At 38.7% G+C, this 20536-nt stretch overlaps 1 protein-coding gene across 14 annotated transcripts in view; it reads left to right on the top strand.

Annotated features, from left to right (window-relative positions):
• Positions 1–20536, top strand: part of Cadps2 (calcium dependent secretion activator 2) — a 535166-nt gene that overhangs the window by 377225 nt on the left and 137405 nt on the right. For all 14 annotated transcript variants that reach the window (XR_015685524.1, XR_015685523.1, XR_015685522.1 and 11 more), the window contains 2 exon segments: positions 7191–7327; positions 9381–9568. Coding sequence is in view for 10 of the 14 variants with exons in the window: in XM_087657185.1 (XP_087513311.1) it covers positions 7191–7327; positions 9381–9568 (325 nt within the window). In the remaining 4 variants the exon portion in view is untranslated.

Below are 20536 nucleotides of genomic sequence, written 5' to 3'. Positions count from 1 at the left end.
TCTTCCTCCAGCTCCCTAAAAATTTCCTCATCAATTATTTTCTTGAACAATTTAGTTATTATGTTTTATTAGTTTTCAGCATAAAAACATTCTGAAGCTTACTAAGAGAAAAAGGGTTTGATTTTTTTTCCCTCCTCCAGGTTTAAGTTTGGTGGGGAGAACGAAGCTGTGCTTACAAGGATTAACTTTCTGTTTCTTGACCACAGGCTACCTTAATAGTCCTTATATTTTGACTGTCAGGATAAAACCAGCATTTCAGGATCAGTGTGAGGTCTGGGCACCACCTCTTGTATTCCCATATAATAATACACACACACACACACACACACACACACACACACACACACACAAACACACAGTCCCCTTCAAATAATTTTTGCAGTCACAGATACTGAGTAGCAGTGGTTCTCAACGGGAGTCACTCCTCCACACTCTAACTCTACCACTGCCTGTAACACACACCAATAAATCTAGAGACAGTGATGCTGACTGGAGACAAAGGCTTTGACCTGCCTCTGAAAGAAAGGGATTGTGGAAACTGCTAACAGGGAGGAGGAGAGAAATTCCTCAGCTGAGTCTTCCCTCCCTGCCCACCTCCTCTTTCTGGGTGTTCCTGACAACTCCATCCACCATGGCCTTCCTCCAGGGTGAGCCAGTTTTCCGCCAAGTATACTTGGGCTCCTATCCCAAGTATTCCCTGTGTCATAACTTAGGTCATGTCTCCTGACACTAATCTAAGGTAGATTTAAGTCTTGCCTTGTTCATCTCTTCGGAACTACTTTTCCATATTGCCTGATGTACTACAGCATTATGATAATGTTTATAGACTTATATTTTTTCCTGAACATTTAATGGTTTTTGATAGAAAAGTACCCCACTTCCCGATCACGCCACTCTCCTTGAACCCAACAATCAAATGTCTACAGACCTTTTGCCATGTGTTAAAAGCAACAGAGTTAAAATGATGAAAAGTGTCCCTACTGAGCCACAGTGACTTGACCACTATTTTTATAAAAATGTCCCCCTCCTTAACTTGAAATCTGATGTCTTTTTTCACAATGTGTTGAGTGCAGAGTTTGTGCTGAGGTGCAGGGTGTTTACAAACCATTAACCTGGAGAATTAAGACTGTAGCTAAATGAGGCAGAATTCACCATTAAAAATTCTAGCAATCAGTTTGCCTGGATAGCCGTTCACCCTTTTCTGACAGCAGATTTTTCTGTCTGGCATCGTTTTATGGTGAAGGTCGAGATGATCAGGCAGGGTGGAACTAGGTGTACTTGTTCTGACTTAAAGAATGTTGTCATGATTAACGATGCTTCTCCAGTTGGCAAGCTGCTAGTTGTATTTTTAATCAGACCAGACCTCTTCTTTTAATTTGTTTTTAATAAATAATTAGTATTTTTAAAGGAACCCAAAGAGGGAAGATGGTTACCTTTGCCCCTCATTGGAGTGAGAATTCCAACTTCCATCACTCTGCCTCCATTCGCTGCCTCCCAGGACTCCATGTGGTTCCTTTCTCTTTTCCTGGTCATCTCTTAGGACAACCATTATAGTCACTAACGAAAATAAATAGCATAAAGATAAGATGACTCATTATCTATGTAATCTTATCTCATTTTTTTTATTTCTTTGCTGACCTGTAGTTGGTAAAGGTAAGTTTTTTCTTTCATTCCTTTTTTTCTTTCCTTCTGCTCAAATATATTATAATTTTTGTATTGAGAGGACTTGGGAGATTATCATCATTTTTTTTACAGTGTCACACTCCAATGTTCTAGCCAGATTCAAAAAAAATTTCATTAGCACTGACATTTATTTTTTTAAGTTTATTTACCATAACAGATAGAAACAATATAATATTTATTATTCATGAAGACATAAAGATGATGTGATAACATGCAAAAATGGCCAGAATATATGAAGTGAAAACATTCTAGATTCTTATTATTATGGTATTATTTCCACTGTGTTATGAGCCTATTTATAATATGAAAAGGCAGGCATACTTATACTTAAAACAGTCATACTGGATGAACTAAATTGAGGGACCAGTTATTTTCCTTCTCTTGACTCAATTATATTTAGCCTGTTATACTTTTTTAACTAAGCATAATGAATTTTTTAATGATGGTCAAAATAAAACTTTTATTAATTTTAACTAATAGAAGACCACCTTGTCTTTAGGATATCAAAAATGATACATATTGTTTGTATAATAAGAATATTATAGTTTTCTCCAATAGGTAAATCTATCTTAACTTTCTCTTTCTTTAAATCTGAGGATCTATGGAAATCCCTGGTCGGAAGGAGCAGAGCGGGTGGCACGTGCTGCCAAATACATTTCCTGTCCTAAATGTTGTCAGCTGCCTTTGTTAACTGAGCAGATTTTCAAAACTACCTTTATTTGCTATCTCAAAACTGCCTTGCCTTCCATTTTCTCTTGATTACATATATAACAAGATATATTTTTATCTTAATGCCACATAACAAATTAGTTAACTTCCAATATAAATGCCAACTGTGAACTGGGGAAATCTTCTTCTTCTGTTAGAAGATCTGAAGTTGGTTTCCAACACCCAAGCCAAAAAGCTCACAACCACCTTTAACCAGGGGACCTGTTCCCTCTTCTAGACTCTGGGGAGCAGAAACCCACTTGCACATACATTATGTAATTACAAATAAAACAATTTTTTTGTAAGCATGAGGCAGAAAGCCTACCATCTATTTAGTTTTTGCCTAATATTTTTTATTCCCTCAGTGAGATCATAGCTGACATTTAACTTTATGAAGTTGCTTTCCTCATTCTTAATAAGTTGCTGTGTTAACAACACCTAGCTTTCCACATTTTCATGTTACATTTACCTTGAGCCTACTGTTTCGGGTCAATGTTCAAATTACTAACTTATAATTCTCAGTCTCTCCGTGTTAAGCAAAACTTTTATTGTATAAAACTAATTTCATATCATTTGCTACAGAATATAAGGCATATACACTCACATGTCAATTTTAACTAATATAACAAAAGGCAACTAATTATTTGATCAATAATTGAGATATGAGTAAACTCCTAAATAACATTTGTCTTGACTGTTACCATAGTCTTAATCAAAAAAAGAAAGTACATATATAAGATAATAACATAGTAACCAGACTTGATTATGTAAAAACTTAAAATATTATACTCTGCCTGTTGAAGGTTACATGTATGATTCAGGGATATGAAAATGCCAACTCTTGCAGGCCACCGGTAACTTCCCGTAAACTTCCAAGCTGTACGAGGGTATGAAGTGAATGAAATTTATAGGCAGGCTTCTGTAAGGTAAATTGCTTATGTAGGCAAACCCCTTAAGAATATGGTAGTTTCGAGCATGGAAAAATGAATTATATTTCCAAAGTTTCCTCTGATCTTAGGTAGTGTTTTACAGAGGAGACATGCTCTCAGCTCACTATCCCTCCCTCACCTCGTAGCCATTTGCCGCTGAGTCCTCGTTCCAGATACCTTAGTAACTTCCGGGTGTTGTTGAAGTTCTTCAGTTCAGTTGCCCCTTTCTGTCTTCATGCTCTTCCCCTTGTGTGGCCACAATACCTCACCACACCAGGAGAAGCAAAAGCACCCCTCATTACTATCCAGTGCAAACAGAAGGTAATTTCTCTACTGTGCGCTCTGTACTCTAACTTTAACACCATTCTGGAGACCGTGGGTCTTTGGCATACAAATCTAGTTGGGGTCAGTACCCGCCCAATGATACCCGCTCCCTCACAGCAGAGAGTTCATGCAGCTCGTCCATGGGCTCCTGTGTTTCCTGCATGACTTAACTTTCAAGTCAGTGTTAACTGTATCCGCTGAAACTGGTGACCTCCTATTCTTCCCCCTTCAATCCACACAGCAGTTACCCCAATCAAACATTAGGATTTTCACAATCCACTTGAACTTTTATATCTTCTTACATTTCTAGCAAACAATAACGTTGGTCAATTTGGATTTTATGCTGTCCACTGTTTGCACTTCTGGTGACAATACCACTGAAAGATGTTAGAGCATAGATATCCAACTGTTACCATAGAAACTCCACCAGCACCCTCAATTACCGTGTCCCACATCTGTAGTTAGTCTGTAGGTTAATCATCACAATTTATGACACATTGCAATGTATCATTTAAGACATTGCTGGCTTGTTTTAATAATTTTCTTACACTGTTTCATAAGACAAACTAAAATGAAATTTTCTGGCATCCTATCAGAGAACATTTGAATATAACTACAGATATATTTTTATTTTTAAAATATCCAGATGATGTTACCTTACAATAAACATTAATTTAAGGTAACCTAATTTAACCCAGTTTTAAACAACAGGCTTTAGGTCATTGGAAACACATTTTCCAACTGATTTATATGCCCCACCTGTCTTTTAAGAGTGAAATGTAGACGAGTTATGCCAAGGGAAAACTACATGAAAATATGTTCTTATAAAAATAAGAAATTAAACAGTATTATAGCTTATTACTGGTTTCAGTTTATGAGACAATAATTTGAATGATAAAATGTAGAGAGACATACCAAAGACATAAAGTAACAGATTTGCAGGGTGTAGGTTTTATGAAAGACACAGTTAAGAAGACATCATTGTATTAATTGGTTTTGTTAGATAAGTAGATTTTAGCTGCTCTGTTCACAAACATTAGCTATGTCATGTGACATGTCATTCTCTCATTTTACCCAGTGTTTTACTTTCTTTATGTATCTATGACGCTATGTCGCATTCATTAGCATGCGTCTATATCTTACTCCCTTGCTTTTATGTTGATACCATTCCTTGTACTTTGCAAGATGTATATAAGCACCTATATACATTGTTATCTTTGTTTAAAATAAAGGCCAATCAACTAAACCAACTTTAGTTTTAAAAAATAAAATTTGAATAAAAAAATAAAAATATTTGTCACATAAGGGAGATCCAAATTTTTTTGGAGTTTATTTTTAATTTGTCCTGAGTTAATAGGAGCTAAGGGCCTCTTCTTATATTGTATCTCATGAAATATTGTTTTATCAGTTCAAAAATTATTTAAGTATAAAATTAACTATAGAGTCATTTTCAGAAGCATATATTTTTGACTATTTTTCTATTGTTTTAAAAAATGATTCTTTAAACCTTTATCATAAAATAAGAATTATGAGGGTTTTTCCTCTGAAATGTATCTCATATCCTGGTCTCCACAGATGAGCCATTAATGGTCGTTATTTTTAACTGCTTCTTATGACCTCTGCTGAAAGAAGTAATGAATAAAAATCAGCAGTTATTTTATAAAAATAATCATCTCACAGAGGTGACACTGAGCAAATTCTTACTTGGAGAAATGAAGATGCTAAAATAGATCAATTCCTTCAGCTGTAAAATGCTCGTGTTTTCTCTTCCTCGGCGTTCTGCCTCCTACCCACTCAATGCTATTTCACCTCACGATAGATTCAACTTCTGAAGACTCTGAGGCAGAATATAAGTTGAACTGTCTTACTTCTCCATCAAAAAAAAAAGTTTAGGGTTCATCCTCTCAATACTACTTATGGGATATATTTCATCCTTTGGGTGATCATTAAAAACAAAAGAACACAATGACATTTTATCCAAAAATGATTGTGGAATACCTTACCTCATTAGTGCATCATCTTCCATTTTTTATTGCTACATCCAGGTTTTTGATGTTTTGTAGACTTGCGATATACATTAGCCTTTCTGTCTTTTTTTTTTTAAATGTGATTCTCAAGACCCTTCAGCTTGAATTATACAGTTCTTCCATCTACAAATATGGCTGAAAGTTGAACTTGACATGGATCAATATGATCTGGGCTAAATATCTAAATGTGACTGATTATGTTAGCATCATGTCCACAGATCAATATTGAGTTTTGTTATGAGACTGACTCTATAATTGGGTTTAATCAATAAACTTTTGTCTCTTTTCCTTTGCAGTTTTAGGATTGTACCACATGGGTTTTAGAAACTACACTTAGCTTGCATTTAGCACTCTTCCCTTGTGATGAGCAGAAAGAGATTTATGTATGAATTTTAAGGAACAATGGGCATCATGTCTATAACTGTGGAAAAGTCCACTTCAGTCCTGATAACTGGCTATGTGGTCAGAGCTAATGCAGTAACACCCCAGCACTCCTTTTGGGAGGTGTGGGGCTTTTTCTGTCTATATTTAGTAAATCACATTGAAGACATACCATTAATGAAAGCAATCGTAAAAGCTTGCCTTTTGATAAACCCGCAGGGTCTACCGACGTTGAATGATGCAGTCTGTAAAGAGCTGTAAATCTGAACCTTTGAGTGAAGTACCATTTGGGATGTGATGCATTGTCCGCATATCTGCACAGCCACGATGCTCCCTTTTTCTTGTCTCTTAAACTTGAAGCTTGAGAGCGTTCAATGCCATTCCTGCATTAAAGCTGGTCCCATTAAAAGCTCTATACAAAAAAGCAGACTGGAAGTGATCCAGCTGGAGCTTGCGTGCTTAACTCTGTCCTAGTTTGCCATTTGGAAAGCAGTCTCCTGGCCACAATGGCTGTTTCCTTTATGAACAGAACTGGATTCTGTTGGGCTTACTTCTTTTTGCAAAAATCATCTTAAAATGCATCAATTCCCCCCCCCCCTTATTTTTGTATAGGATCTTACAATGCAGCGAGGGCTAGCCCGGACTCTGTGTAGATCAGGCTGGCCTCATCACAGAGACCCGCCATCCTCTGTCTCCCAAATGCTGTAACTTTAAGGAAAGCCCAACTTTCCTTAAAATTGGGAAATGAGGTTGTTCTTCTATTGGGTCTGAGGAACAACTTTGAATAAAAATTAGAGCCCATGCCATTCCCAAGAAATAAAGGCATTTGCAACCGAGCCTGACAACCTAAATTTGACCCTTTAAGTGCATCCTGGCATGTGTACTCACACACATAAAAAATACACACAGCTAAAAGATTTTCTTCGAATGTATTCATTCTATGTTGTTTGTGGAAATTTTCCTCCTGTCATTTTGTGGCTTCAGACTTTGCAATACATATTAATATCATATGTTATTTGCATCATAAACAATGTCTTCTGTTATCAGGAAGCCTGAATTTTGTGCTCCTTGAAAACTATATTATTGGTTATTAAATCAGAAATGTAAATGTGCTCTAAGTGACCTTTTGAATTTACAGATGCAGACCGTTTTCAGAAACACGGGATGGATGAGTTTATTTCTGCGAGTCCTTGCAAGCTTGACCATGCCTTTCTCTTCAGAATTCTCCAGAGACAGACTTTGGATCACAGACTGAATGATTCCTACTCCTGCCTGGTGGGTTCTGTCTCTCTGGTCACCTCTAGGTTGGAATAAAAGATTTTAGAAAGTGAGAAATAGTTGCTGTAAAGCATCACTTTATTCCTGACTCATTTAATCACGGTACTTGGGGTCAGGGATGAAGAATTCCAATCGATCGCTTCTCAATTTGAAAATTATACACTCGAAGACCACTGCTGTGCCACTCAATAGACTGGAGAATAGACTGGAATAGATGTTGAGCTGCTTTATCAGTGCCCCAAGAGAATACTGAGTGAAAAGAAAACGCTTTAAATAAAGACGTTAAAACCTCTGCCATACCCCAAGACCTGCATAGGCATTTTAAAATGTATGTTCTGTTCATTGGGCATTGCTATATTGCACCTGTCTCCTTGACTCCTAGAACAACACAAGCTCTAGGGGGAAGACACATATCAAACTAACAACATGATGGGGTATGCTAAACAGGATGCAAGGCAGAAGTGTAGAAGAACAGAGGGAGAAAGGGGTAAAAACAGAGAGATGATTTAGGTAGGACACTCCTACTGGTTATGCGTTGAATATAGAGTGAGATCTTAATGTAATAATTTATATTTTTCTGGATATTACAGAGTTTGGGGGTTAAAGTTATAGGCTAATGGATATGTAAATGACATGTCCTATCACTACTTGACTCTAGTGGATACTAAGGATAATAATTTCATAGAATAAGTTTTAAAAAAAAGAGTAAGTTATAGTCTTTTTGAAGTCAGTTCTCAGACACTGTATTCTCAAGTCCTTGGAGATACCTAGTGAAAACGAAGAAAGGAATCAACTGTTGAGCGTACACTGACAATTTCTCAATTTGTTTATGAGTCTGAGAATAGAGCTGAATTGATGGCAAGCACCTTTTAATCCCAGCTCTCGGGAAGCAGAGGCAAGCAGATTTGGCAGGTCTCTTAGTTCAAGGGCATCTGGGTCTATACAGAGAGTTCCAGGGTAGCCAGGGCCGTAGAGCGAGACTGGGTCTTAAAAAATAAAAAATAAAAAAGGAGGAGGGACAGAGGCAAGGAGGGAGAAGAGGAAATGAAGATAAGTCTGAGAAAAAATGCTGCCATGTGTCCACTGAGAGAGGGCTATGACGTGATTAGGAACAGTGCCTGGAGATAGAATGTGCTTGCTTGTCAACCAGACTCACTAAATGATTTTCTCTCTTGTATTCCATTTCTGATGTAAGCTGGTAATGAGTCAAAATGTGTACCATGCGTGACAGCTCTAAAAAATAGAGACCCTGTGTCTGTAATATGGCTGCTGCGTTGAGTGCCTTCCTCTTTCCACAGCAGGGTTGGATGACACCCCTTCCCTTTCCTTTATGAGTACGTTCTCCTGTAATTCTGCCCCCTCCTTCCTTCAGAGCCGTTCTGTTTACTTTAAGGCCCCCTTCTTCACTTTATCATTCTACTCTAATCCACCTAGATTGGTTTAGCATAGTTCATAAAACCGCTGTAGCTAACGCTATCCTCCAGCATTAACCAAAGCTGGCTGTCTCCACTGTAACCCCACTCTCACAGCCAAGACCTTACTTAAGAAAGACAAGAAACGACTCATGGCAGATACTAACTCTCTTAGGATCACAGAAGGGCAGGGTGAGAAAGGTGTTCCAGATAGAAGCACACAAATGCATGCCCCAGGTAGACTTACTGAAATTTGCTTTTAGTTTAGGTTATAAAGGGCTTGCAGTGGATGGTCAGTTCTGGTGCTGGCGTCTGCTTTCTTAACTGACTCAGAAAGAGATGGGAGTTGAGTCCCTCTTCCTGACTGACAAATGTAAATAAAACCCGTGAATAAAATTTGACTAGTTTTGAATGGCCGTAGAGAGGGGCAAGGTGCCCACACAGAGTCCCAGGGTTTGCCAGTGCCTCAGGTCACTTCTCAAAAGGATACATTCCATCTGCAAATAACATTTGAAGCTGCCACTAACAAAGCAAATGCCACAGCCGCTCTGAGGCTGCTGAACACCGTGCTTGCACGTGCATCGCAGAAAAGCAAGACTTTCAGCAGAGAAAATATGTCTTTTTCTTCTCTCCTGCAGGGGTGGTTTAGCCCTGGCCAAGTCTTTGTGTTAGATGAGTACTGTGCCCGCTACGGTGTGAGAGGCTGTCACAGGCATCTGTGCTACCTTACAGAACTGATGGAACATTCAGAAAACGGTGCTGTCATTGACCCCACCCTGCTCCATTACAGCTTTGCATTCTGTGCCTCTCACGTGCACGGCAACAGGTATTTTGACTTGCAAATACACCGTGAAATGTATAGGGTTGCTCCAGAGAACGGCTTTGCCACTATCACCTAGTAACGGATTGTAAATAGCAGGTACTTCTTAGTGGTGGATTAAAAAAAAAAATCGCACAAAGGGAAAATGTATATCAATACGCTGTTGATTTAGGTGAGCTGCACTCTATGTTTCTTTTTGCTGGCAAAACCACTTGAAAAAGAGAGAGACAGAGAACCATATCCATGAGAGTGCAAGTTGCCTTTTCCTCCTTCAGTGCCACCTGGTTCTGCATAGCTTAAGTGTCCAGATGATTCCTATTGTAGCGTGCGTATGTGTCCCCCGGGAGGGTTTGCTGTCAGGATGATGCAAGGCTAAGGATCTTTGTTTAGCCTTTATGGAATAAACTTCCACTGTTGAAGGAAGATGAGATAACGGACTCAACGCAGAGACTCCTCCCAGACCCCCTCCCCTAACTCAGATTCGTGGAGCAAGTACCCTGCCTCCAAACTATTTAACTATTGTTCTATCTCTTTGTCTCTGCAGTTTTTTCTTCCCTTTTTCTTTTTCTTCACACAAACCCCTGGTTGGTTTCAGGTTATCTACAGCGTTGGCATAGTGTTAAAGGAACTCAGAGTTGAGAGCATCCTTGCTCAAATGGATACTTAATAAATAAGTGACTGGGGTTGAATTTCATCGTGTTTTCCAGAGCGCCCGTCTATAAAGAAAAGCAAAGTCATAAATCATAGCTGGAAACGAAGCAGACTGTAAATTGTTAAACGCTTAAAAACTTTTAAAAAGATTTTTTAAATTTTAAAAACGTTTTAAAACGTGTTTTAAAAATATACTGTCTGAGGCGTTGTTATCATGGCAACTGTGAGGTCCTTCGTTGATAACTGTTGACATCAAGAATGTTCTACCAACCCCTTCAACCTGTGTGTAAAATTAAATCCAGGATTCCATCCATCCTCTCACCAGTGTCCTCTGCCTGCACCTGCCCTTGTTCTCCAGTCATTTATGCTTCAAGGCTCTCACGTTTTCACTCACCCATACCTTCACGCACTTACCTCAGACACCCCTTTGCCGATGCCTTTTGGGTCTCCAGATCCCTCAGAGTGGTGCAGCAGTTTTCTTACCTCAGTTCTCAACCCTGTTTTTTTCTTTCAAAGATTTCTTTTTTTTTTAATTTGTTCTTTCATGTTCTTCTCCACTTCCAAAGCTGCCACTGTGACCTCTGGGTAATTCCCACCCAACTATTCTGCACGGCTACAGATATTTCGCATCTGGGAAGTTCTACGAACACTGTCAACCTTCTATATCTAAAACTAAACCTACGATTTCATCCAACGTTTGGACAAACTCTTGTGGTTCCTATAGTGGCTGGAAATCCTCCTGATATAATATAAATGTTTAATAATCAAAGGAATGCTTTGTTTGTGTGCACGTCTCTTCCATTAATGGCCTCTTGGCATCAAACTTGGCATTTTTATTTTCTCCCTTAGACCTGGTTACTGTCGCTGTCAACATTTTGTCTGCATATTACACAAATTTCTCCATATTTAATGTCAGTTACCTGTCCTAATCCTGCCTCTTTTGTTTGTTTGTTGTTGTTGTTTTGTTTTGTTTTGTTTTGTTTTTTTCCTTTTTTTTTTCTTTTTCTTAGCCTTTACAAATACATCGGTGTCTGTATAGACCATCCTGGATGGATCCCATTAGTGGCCTATCAGACAACTTCAAAATTAAACATTAAGTTTTAGCCATATACTGCTCCAAAGCTCTTAGTAACCTCCATCCTATTAGCAAGTTAAATTTTGAGCTATATTCTCAATTTTGTTCTATCACGGTCTCATCCTGCCTCACAGAATCACTTACACAGAGGCTTATTCCATGAGGTCTGTTAATTTCCCTGGGATATTTCCCTTTTTCCTGGTCTTTAACAGTCAGACCTCCCAAAACTCTTCTAAGGTGCCTTATAGAGCTCGTCCCAACTCTGAAAATCTTTCATCTGTTGCTTTTTAAGCTGTGTTTTATGACTGTGCCTATGTTAAACACACGTCCTGCCTCTATCCTAGTGGATCATATTTTGAGATTTAAAATTTTATTATCATTAACCTAGTCTCTTCATTCATTAATGAAGTGCTTTGTCTATGATGGATACAGTGAAACTTTGCCAAAATTTCTACTGTTGTCATCTGTCTGTCCATCCAGAGTAAAATAAAGTCGATCTTAGTCTTGGGGTCTTCACTCGTTTATGGGTCCATGCTTGCCTGAATAGTAGGAAAAATGTTACCAAATGTAGTTTATTTGTATTGTTGTCGTTTTAATTTGGGTTTTACATTTCCTGCCAAACTGAACCCTCTGTTGCGTGCATGTGAGGTTGGAGAGCTGGTGGTGGGACTCTGATGGGTCTTCCTTGACAGCCAATGTCAAGAACTCTTTTGCTGAAGCCACTTACTACCTTGCAGACGTTGCAATATCTCCTGGGTCCTGGGTTTTGAGATTCATCCCAGAGTTAGGCAGCATTCACAGAAGCTTTCCAGGAAGCTAAACCCAAAGACTGTTATATAATCAGATTACTTAGTTATTGCTGCTGAAAGGTGGAATTCAATTGCAAACACTGAGTGAGAAATTCAACTAATGAGGCCCCCAAATTTGTGTGTTTGAGACATATTTTAATGTAAAGCTCCTTAAGTACCTGAGAGTGCTTGCCACTACCTGAGAAGGAAACCTGATTTGAATATGAGGTTGCTATAGTTACCTTTATTCTACAAAACTATTGTTTTCTTCGTAATGTTAATGTAATTTTTATGAAGCAGCACTGGCATTTATTAAGAAATGAATTTAGTATATATTTAAGCAGGGTGTTAGGAAAGGAGAGAGAGAGAGACATAGGAGAATAATAGCTCACACTTTAGAGTGGGTATGGGCTTCTTAGATCATGTAACTTGTAATACAGTGTGTGTTTATATATCCCTGCATATTTAATTCAATTTTCCCATTAAGTCCACTTTATAAAAAGTTAAAATATACACAGGGAGTCGATCTCTGATTCAACATTTGGGTATAAGCAACTTGAAAGAGAGAAGGGAAGAAGTGCAAGTTCAAACCAGCTCAAGGTAGATGTTATCAAAAAGAAGCTGAGAGTTGAGCATTTCTGTGATGTTCACAGCCCAATAACCACCATTTAGAAATGCCCGATTCCCGTGATCAAAGAATAAAATGGGCCACACACGTCTACTGGAATCCTGGCTGTGAAATTTGAAAGACTAAACTGGATTGGAAAATGACTTAACCTTCCTGGGAATTCAGAGTCCTTTGCTATGAAAGACAGGGTACAGCCATGTCAAGACTCCAGATGCACACAGAGGTTCTATCAGTCTCAACTGCTGTTACCCTCATCTGCTTTCCCAACTGCCTGGCTGAGAAAGATGTAAGCTGTGAGGAAGGAGGAATACACAAAATCCTCTAGTCCAGCCGTTCTACCTCCTGCTAAGAAGAAATATTGCAGCATGTGTGTGATTATATGACTAATTTCTTTGCTAATAGAATATTCGAGTTCAACCACTTCTTTCCTGAGAATTTGCTACCATGGCGCGCATCTGCCACGCCTGATGCTCGCCTGTCTGGAGTTTTGTTAAGAATTGTGTCGGCGTCGAGTCCCAACTTTCCTGCCATCTATCATTTCTCTGATCATTCTTGCATCTGTCAAGACGCACAGAGAATCTTTTCACTCATTACCTGAAAACCACCTCTGACAAAAAAAATTCGAAAGGAAGACGGCTCGCCTTTTGTTATTAGCTGACGTGAAGGACAGCAGCAGCTTCTGGAGTGAGGTGTTTTTTTTTTTTTTTTTTTTTTTCAGGGAGCACATCCCATCATGCACTGCCGAGCTTGCTGGGTGTGTGCAATTCTGTGAGCCGCGTCTTCACTGAATAGCTCTCTGGAATAAAAGAATAGACACAAACAGAAAGGGCCTGGCTGGTGCCAAGACAGAGGAAGACAGAAGGAAGAAAAGAAGAAAGGGAAAAAAAAAGTGAGTCAAGGACAGAAACAAGCCCACTCCTGCAGGAAGAGAACCACACACACCAGTGAATAGCACAGGCTCTAACAATGACAGTCCCGCGAGGGCCAACAGGAAGGTGAACAGAGAGACAGGAGAGACAATGCATCCTAGGGGCAAAGTTCGAGGCTAATATGTATGTTTATACGCCTCGATTTTGTGTCTCAAGCCAAGGGTGGCGAAATGAAAGCCGCAGCATAAAATGGCTTTTATGTCCCAATTTGATGTAAGACCTACAATATAGTCATTCATAATTCTACCTTTAGTAAAGCCACCTGGGATCTGCTATGAGACTTCCAAAGGAGAGCTCTGATGTGCTGGCTTTCAAGTTGGAGGTAAACGTATATAATATGGCTGTAGTAAAAACCACCCTTCCCCCACCCCTCCCATGGGCATCTGTCAGATCATCTGTCTGATGCTTCTGTCTTCATAGATGCTACCAATCACCTTGATTGTCACTTCAGACATTATGTCTACGCCTCTCCATTCTAATTCCAGATATAAGAATACCCATCTTATTAAAATCATAGACAACAAATCAAAGGATCGTGAGATTTTTCACTACTGCCTCTTAATCTAGGCACAGATATATGGCTTAAAGAAATGAGATATAAGACTGTAATCCTAGCATGTAGGAGGGAGACACAAGAGGATCAGGAATTCAAGATCCTCCTACATTATATATGGCTAGCTCCAGGTTAGCATGCATGAGGCCCTGTCAGAGAAATTCAGATATAAATACCACCTGGATTTTTAAGGGTAGAGGCTCAGTTCCAAGGAGTGGGAAGCGAGATCAAGTACCATCGACAGTGTTTCCCTCAAATTATACTTCATCTGACAGATTCCCAGCCTGTGCGTTAAATGCATAAAGCTAAAAGGTATTATGAATGAGTGCCTTTCAAATATGAATCGTGATTTTTTAAATTTTTCGAGGAAATATAGAACATCCCTAAGTCTGCTCTGACGTCACATTTTCAGCATGATCTTTACCTGCCCAACCTAGTTCAGCAATGATGCAGGATAAACACGCACTCTTAAGATAACACAAAGATAAAAGGCTCTGGGGAAAGGGAAGGCTTGATATGTCCCAACAGTACTTAGGTGGGAATAATCAGGGCATCCGTGCTCGTGACTCTGGCTTTTCTACTTCCCAGCCCTTTGGCTTTGAACAACTGGTCCTATTCTTTCTGAGCCCCACCTCTTGTTCTCGTGTCTTTGGTAAAACAATGATACCGACTTGCTTTCATTTGTCTATAATCAGATATTGTTGAGGTATCAGGTCGTGATTTCTAATGTACACCATGTAGGTCTACCCCTTACACAAGATGGATGGGATGAGAAGTATTGTACATTTCAAATGCTTTTGACTTTTGAAGTGTTCGTATGAATGCTACTTGTTGGCCACCTCCAACTGTGGCTGAGATAAGATGGTGGAAAAGTTTTGTACTTCAGATTTTTCACCAGGCAGGCTGAGTTAGGTACATGAGCTTCTGGGCGGGGGGGAGGGGGGGGTCTTGTTATAGAAGTACGAAATGCTTGGGTGGAATGGTGGGCTCCATTATTGTCAAGGAATTCTATCAAAAAGCTTCAGGCAGAAGTTATTTGCTAGGATCTGACAGCTCCTTTTCACCATATTGCTTGGGACTCTTGTAGACACAATGGAAGATTAACAGAAGGGCAGGCTAAGGCTGGATGAAAAAAGCCTACCATGAAGGTAGGTAGGGAGAAGGGCTTCATCTAGGGAAACAGTCATCGGTTTCCTCTATTTTCTGTTCACATTAAGCAACTTTGAGATTCTTCTGAAGCACCGGATAGAAGAGCGTGCAAGCAGGGGATGTTTTAGTGCCCATTAGGTACATTAAGTAAGCCGTAGACAAAAACAAGGTCTCCATGGTTCTCCCGGGACAACAGCATTCATTTTAGTTTTTCCTTCATCCTTATCTGTCACTTCTCTCTCCAACAGTGAAGCATCTGACCACCACCCACTGTCTATTCCCTGCGGGGTACGACCCCAGCCCTCTGATTGTAGGGAATAGCTCTCCAGTATCCAATGAGAGAGCAGCTTATCTTCCTTCCTCTTCAATGAGACGACAGCAAGCATTAGTCACAATATACACTCCGTCTAGAAATCCTTAATCTAATGCAGCTTTGGAGGACTGGCTAATTTTCATTTTCACGTTTGCATGGGTCAAGGTCGCTCTTTGCCCTCCATAGTTCCTGCGGTAGTTGGTCTTGACAGTCATCTCCCCTCCACCCCAAAGGTTTACTTCCTTATCCTTGCCTTGATTTTTTTTCTTACCCTTCATTGTTCCTTCCTTGATTTTTGAGGCATTTTTTCCTACCTCGCTAATTCACTGTAGATCATACATTCAACGAAGGGTTTGAGACTCTATACTCTCCTAAATGTTGCTTTTACAGCATATTAGAACTTTTCTATGTAGGAAATATTAAGATTTCCTTCAAGAAATTTTGATCATTCATTAAAATTCTTGAGAGTTGAGCTGAGACCTCATTTTATTATGTGAGCTACCAACTCTTTGTAAGTTGTGGGGATTTTATTTATGGCTAAGTATGAGTTAAATACCAAAAGTCTCATGATGTTTCAAAAATTGTAAATGTTTCCTGTTGCTCTTTATCTCGAAATGGTTAATGCAAGCGAGATCTATGTGGTTCATGCCCTCTAACCCTTTTCAAATTGTGCTTGTCAGATATATGGGGTTATGGCCATGGTATATAGAGACCCGCCATTTCTATTATTCTTTCTTCTATTTCCCTCTGTCTTGCTTTGGTTTTGAGGCTATTGTATTATATATAGTCAATCTTGAAATTCTTCATTCTTCCTGTGAATATTACCAGAGACCCTTATCATAACTAGTATTCTTTTGTGTTAATGTTATTTACACAATTATTTTCACTTTCTTTTTCTATTTGTCTCATATGAATTTGTAATTTTGGCTTTTCTATATTCTTTTTCTTTTCGTTTTGTTTAATATATACGAGTACACTGTAGCTCTCTTCAGACAGACCAGAAGAGGGCATCAGATCCCTGACATATGGTTGTGAGCCACCATGTGGTTGCTGGGAATTGAACCCAGGACCTCTGAAAGAACAGTCAGTGCTCTTAACTGCTGAGCCATCCCTCCGGCCCCGGCTTCTCTATATTCTTAAATTTCAGTGTGTTATATAGTAAAATAAATTGACCTAACTTTTTGTGTGGTAATATTTTAGTGAGTTCAGTCTCTTTACTATTAACATGCATTCTAATAGAAATAAATTAACTTTTACTGTTTCATTTTACAATTTTTTTTGTCAAACACCTGGAATGCCTTCTTCCTTTGCTTCCCTGTTGCATATTTTTTTTCTTCTAATAGTTTGTATCTTCTAGGAGTTGTATTTAAGCTTTTACGAGGTCCATGGCTGAACCTTTACATTTTCATACGAGATGAGATGACTTCTTAGGTCTCCACTCCCTTCCTTGCTTGTGTGCTTACATTATCTGGTTTACAGCTGTATAATTTGGTTTCTAAACATATAATCTGTTAGATATTATTTTTAATATTTTATAATCAATATTTGCTTATATTGATTGATAAAGTTAGAAACAATTTTAATATGCCCTAAGGTGTAATTATTTGACATTTCCTGTAAGAGAGCCCATAGTTAATGAATATTTCTATTTGGAAATTTCTTTCTTTCACGCTTCCCTTTAAAGGAAGCTTTGCTCTGTACACAGCCATATGCTGATGATCATTTTCTCTCAGAATTTGAAGACACTGCTAATTTTTCCAACTACCTTTAATGCTTTGGAATGTAACTGACATTCTTTTCTCTGCTTGTGTTTTTACGAGTGAGAGAAGATAGATAGGTTCGTTATAATACACCTTTGTATATTTCTTTTCATTTTTTCTCAGGTCCATCTTTTTCGTTTTGGCTCTGCAGGTCCATCTGTGCTAGTTTGGGGTGACTGTAGATTTCTTTTGGTTTACGCTGGCCTGGTTGAGATACGAAGAGTCATGTTCTGGAGTAGTGTTGTATTTTTAAACACTTTCTCTTCTCCATTCTCCTCTGAAACTCAAGTCTACCTATTTCCCATGTGGAAGGCCTTTTATCTTCTATTAATAGATCTCTAATGTCAAACAGCATGATGGATTGACACCTTGGGGGTATGTGGAGCACCAAAGAGGAAAATCTGGCATTTCAGTATGCTTTTACCCTCAGTTAGGATAATTGAGGTAGGAAGACCTCCATCAAATGTGGGTGCTTGCCATTCCACAGGCTGGGGTCCTGTGCTGAACAAAAAGGAGAAAGTGAGCAGAGTACACATTTTCTCTGGTTTTTGACTGTGGGTGACCAGCCACTGCCTGCTTTTGCCTTCATGTCTTCCCTTCTACTATGGACGGTATCCTTGGAACTGTAAGCCAAAAATACATACTTCATAATCCAGGAACATGAATCTATCCTCCTTTTATCACCAGCGTGTTCTATTTAATATTTTCAGTTTGCCTCATAATTAATGAGTCAACAAACTTGGTTCAGGAGGAGAGAAAGGGAGGGGAGGAAAAGCGAGAAGGATTTATTTTTAATTATCTGAAGGACACTCTGGCACTCTTATGCAGAAGCATCTACAGGCAGTCTATAAGAGAGTGTGATATGGTGTGGTGTTACTGCTCTAGTTGGAAATGTAACCCTGGGACCTAAAAATGAGATAGACTAAAGCCTCGGCAATAACGAACTTTATTCAAAGTATCAGACAGTTTATATTCTGAGGGCATTCTAGAGGGATAAACAAGGCCAAACTAACAATGTTCACATGAGTTTAGCCTATATCCCCTCAAGAGGACAACCCATGCTTGGAAACATTTTTGAATAGCAGAATTATGGGTAATCTGGTGCAAAGCCCACCCCGTTTATTGTACCTGGGAGGGGCTAAAAGCACATTCCAGAACAATCCATGCCATGGAGGAACAGAGGCTACAAGACTTGTCTTGGTTACTTGGAGTTTTGTCACAAGCTCCCAGAAATCTCCCACAGCTTCAGTCATGGACCATGTTCAGGTGCTGTGGCGTGATCATTTAGTAGAATAGTTAAATGTTTTAATTGATTCAATGGAGTAATTTTATGACCCATGGAAATGACTAGAAGTACATAGCAAAATGACTGTCATTTTAAGTGTGGAACTTTGTAATGAAAATAATATAGCTTTAACATAAAAACTTGAAATAATTATAAAAATAATTACTACTAAAGACTACTGTTCATGCCGCTGCAAGAAAATTGATGGTTTTAAGCACTACAGGTCAGAGTATAAGGCTTTCTTGCTTTCTTTAAAAAGCAACTTTACAATGTATCAAATAGTCAAGTATCTCATGTTTAACTTAACAGGTTAGACTTAGCAAAGTCTAGAGACTTTTCCCAAAGGAAAATGCACATGATTTAAGAACCTACAGCACAAAAGTAGTTATTAAAGTATGAATGATAGTAGATAAATTAGGAGAAACACCCAAATTGGTTCTAAAAGAGAATTCCACAGATGTGCCATCTGATGAAATGCTCTTTCAGTAGAAAAAATGTTAGAATATTTAAGTGATATGGGAAATGTCTACTAAGTTCACCAAAATAATGAAATTGAATACTACATACCTACTATAGATTTGTAGAAAAATTAGAATACTATTTATAAGATAATACTTCCAGTTATTTTGTTCAGCATTTTATAGGAAATTTTTGTTCTTTCTTTTTATTTTTATGACTTCCTTATCTCTGGATGTCTATAAAGGTATTTAAAACACATATTTGAAAATACAATGCACAATGTAACATAGATGATTGATTGATAGATGAATGAGAAGGGCTGGAGGCAGGAAAGGGAAGGGGTCAATGTAAGTATATCCTAATTTGAAAAAATCCAAAGCAGTTCTTATAAAAGAGAGTAGTAAAGAGACTACAATTTCTAATCTTCCTCCTCACAATTTTTCTTAGAGAATATCTTTCTCCCATCTCAGTAAGAAGGTATGGACATAAATATAACTTCAGAACAGAAAACAACACTGTGGGTAATGCATACTCATCCAAACACTAGGTCATTCTGATTGAAACAATAGGAAGTGTTACACGTTAGGAAAGTAAGACCAGGGCTACGGATTCTTCTCCTCCTCATCCCCCACCATCCCTATTCTCGCACTGCGACTCCCTGTCCCTTCCATTCTGTTCACAAATGGATATTGGTGGGAAATACACGAAGTGCAAAGTGACTTTACCTGCTGTGCTGCAGGCAGAATTGACAATTCAGAAATACCACCCTCTAGGTGTCTCTTCCCTTCTCACCTTCTCTAGGGGAAAGTAAGATGTCATGCATTCCTCAGAGGAGAACACAGGTGACAAGAAGCCTGTAAGAAACTCGAAGCACCCTATACTGTAACATTTGCCTTCTCATTGCTTGCACATAAACTCTTAACCATAGTTCACCAAAACAAGGCACACAGACTTCCCTGGGTAGTAGGAGTTTGGAAGAAATTCATATCATTGATAAAAACCAATCTGTTTTCTAAATAACATTGCTTTTGGTCTTTTCATTCAAACCATGCTTTCCAAGAATTCAATCCCTGTCCATGCCTAGAGATTTAAGGCTCACTTATCCTTTAAGTACCTAGTTCCAGCTGTCCAGCTGGAAATGACCATGAAAAATACAGTGGTTTTCAGAAACGAAGCATGAGTTCTTTGATGCTAGGTGATGATTTCTAAGCAGTAATTAAGACAGAACCCCCAGTTAAGTGATTCTTAGAAGGACTGCTTAAAGTTCAACAGATTGCACTGCCAGTAGACATCTCACATACTTCATACAATTTTACTGTGAACTTCAGAGAAAGCAGCATGGTTTGTGCTATGTAGAAGGTAGCTTGGGTCTGTTCATCCTGTG

Source organism: Rattus norvegicus, chromosome 4 (genome assembly GCF_021556685.1).
Source record: "Rattus norvegicus strain SHRSP/BbbUtx chromosome 4, alternate assembly SHRSP_T2T, whole genome shotgun sequence".
Lineage (NCBI taxonomy): Eukaryota > Metazoa > Chordata > Mammalia > Rodentia > Muridae > Rattus > Rattus norvegicus.
Note: the sequence above shows the minus strand (reverse complement) of the source record. Positions and strands in the feature narration are given on the sequence as shown.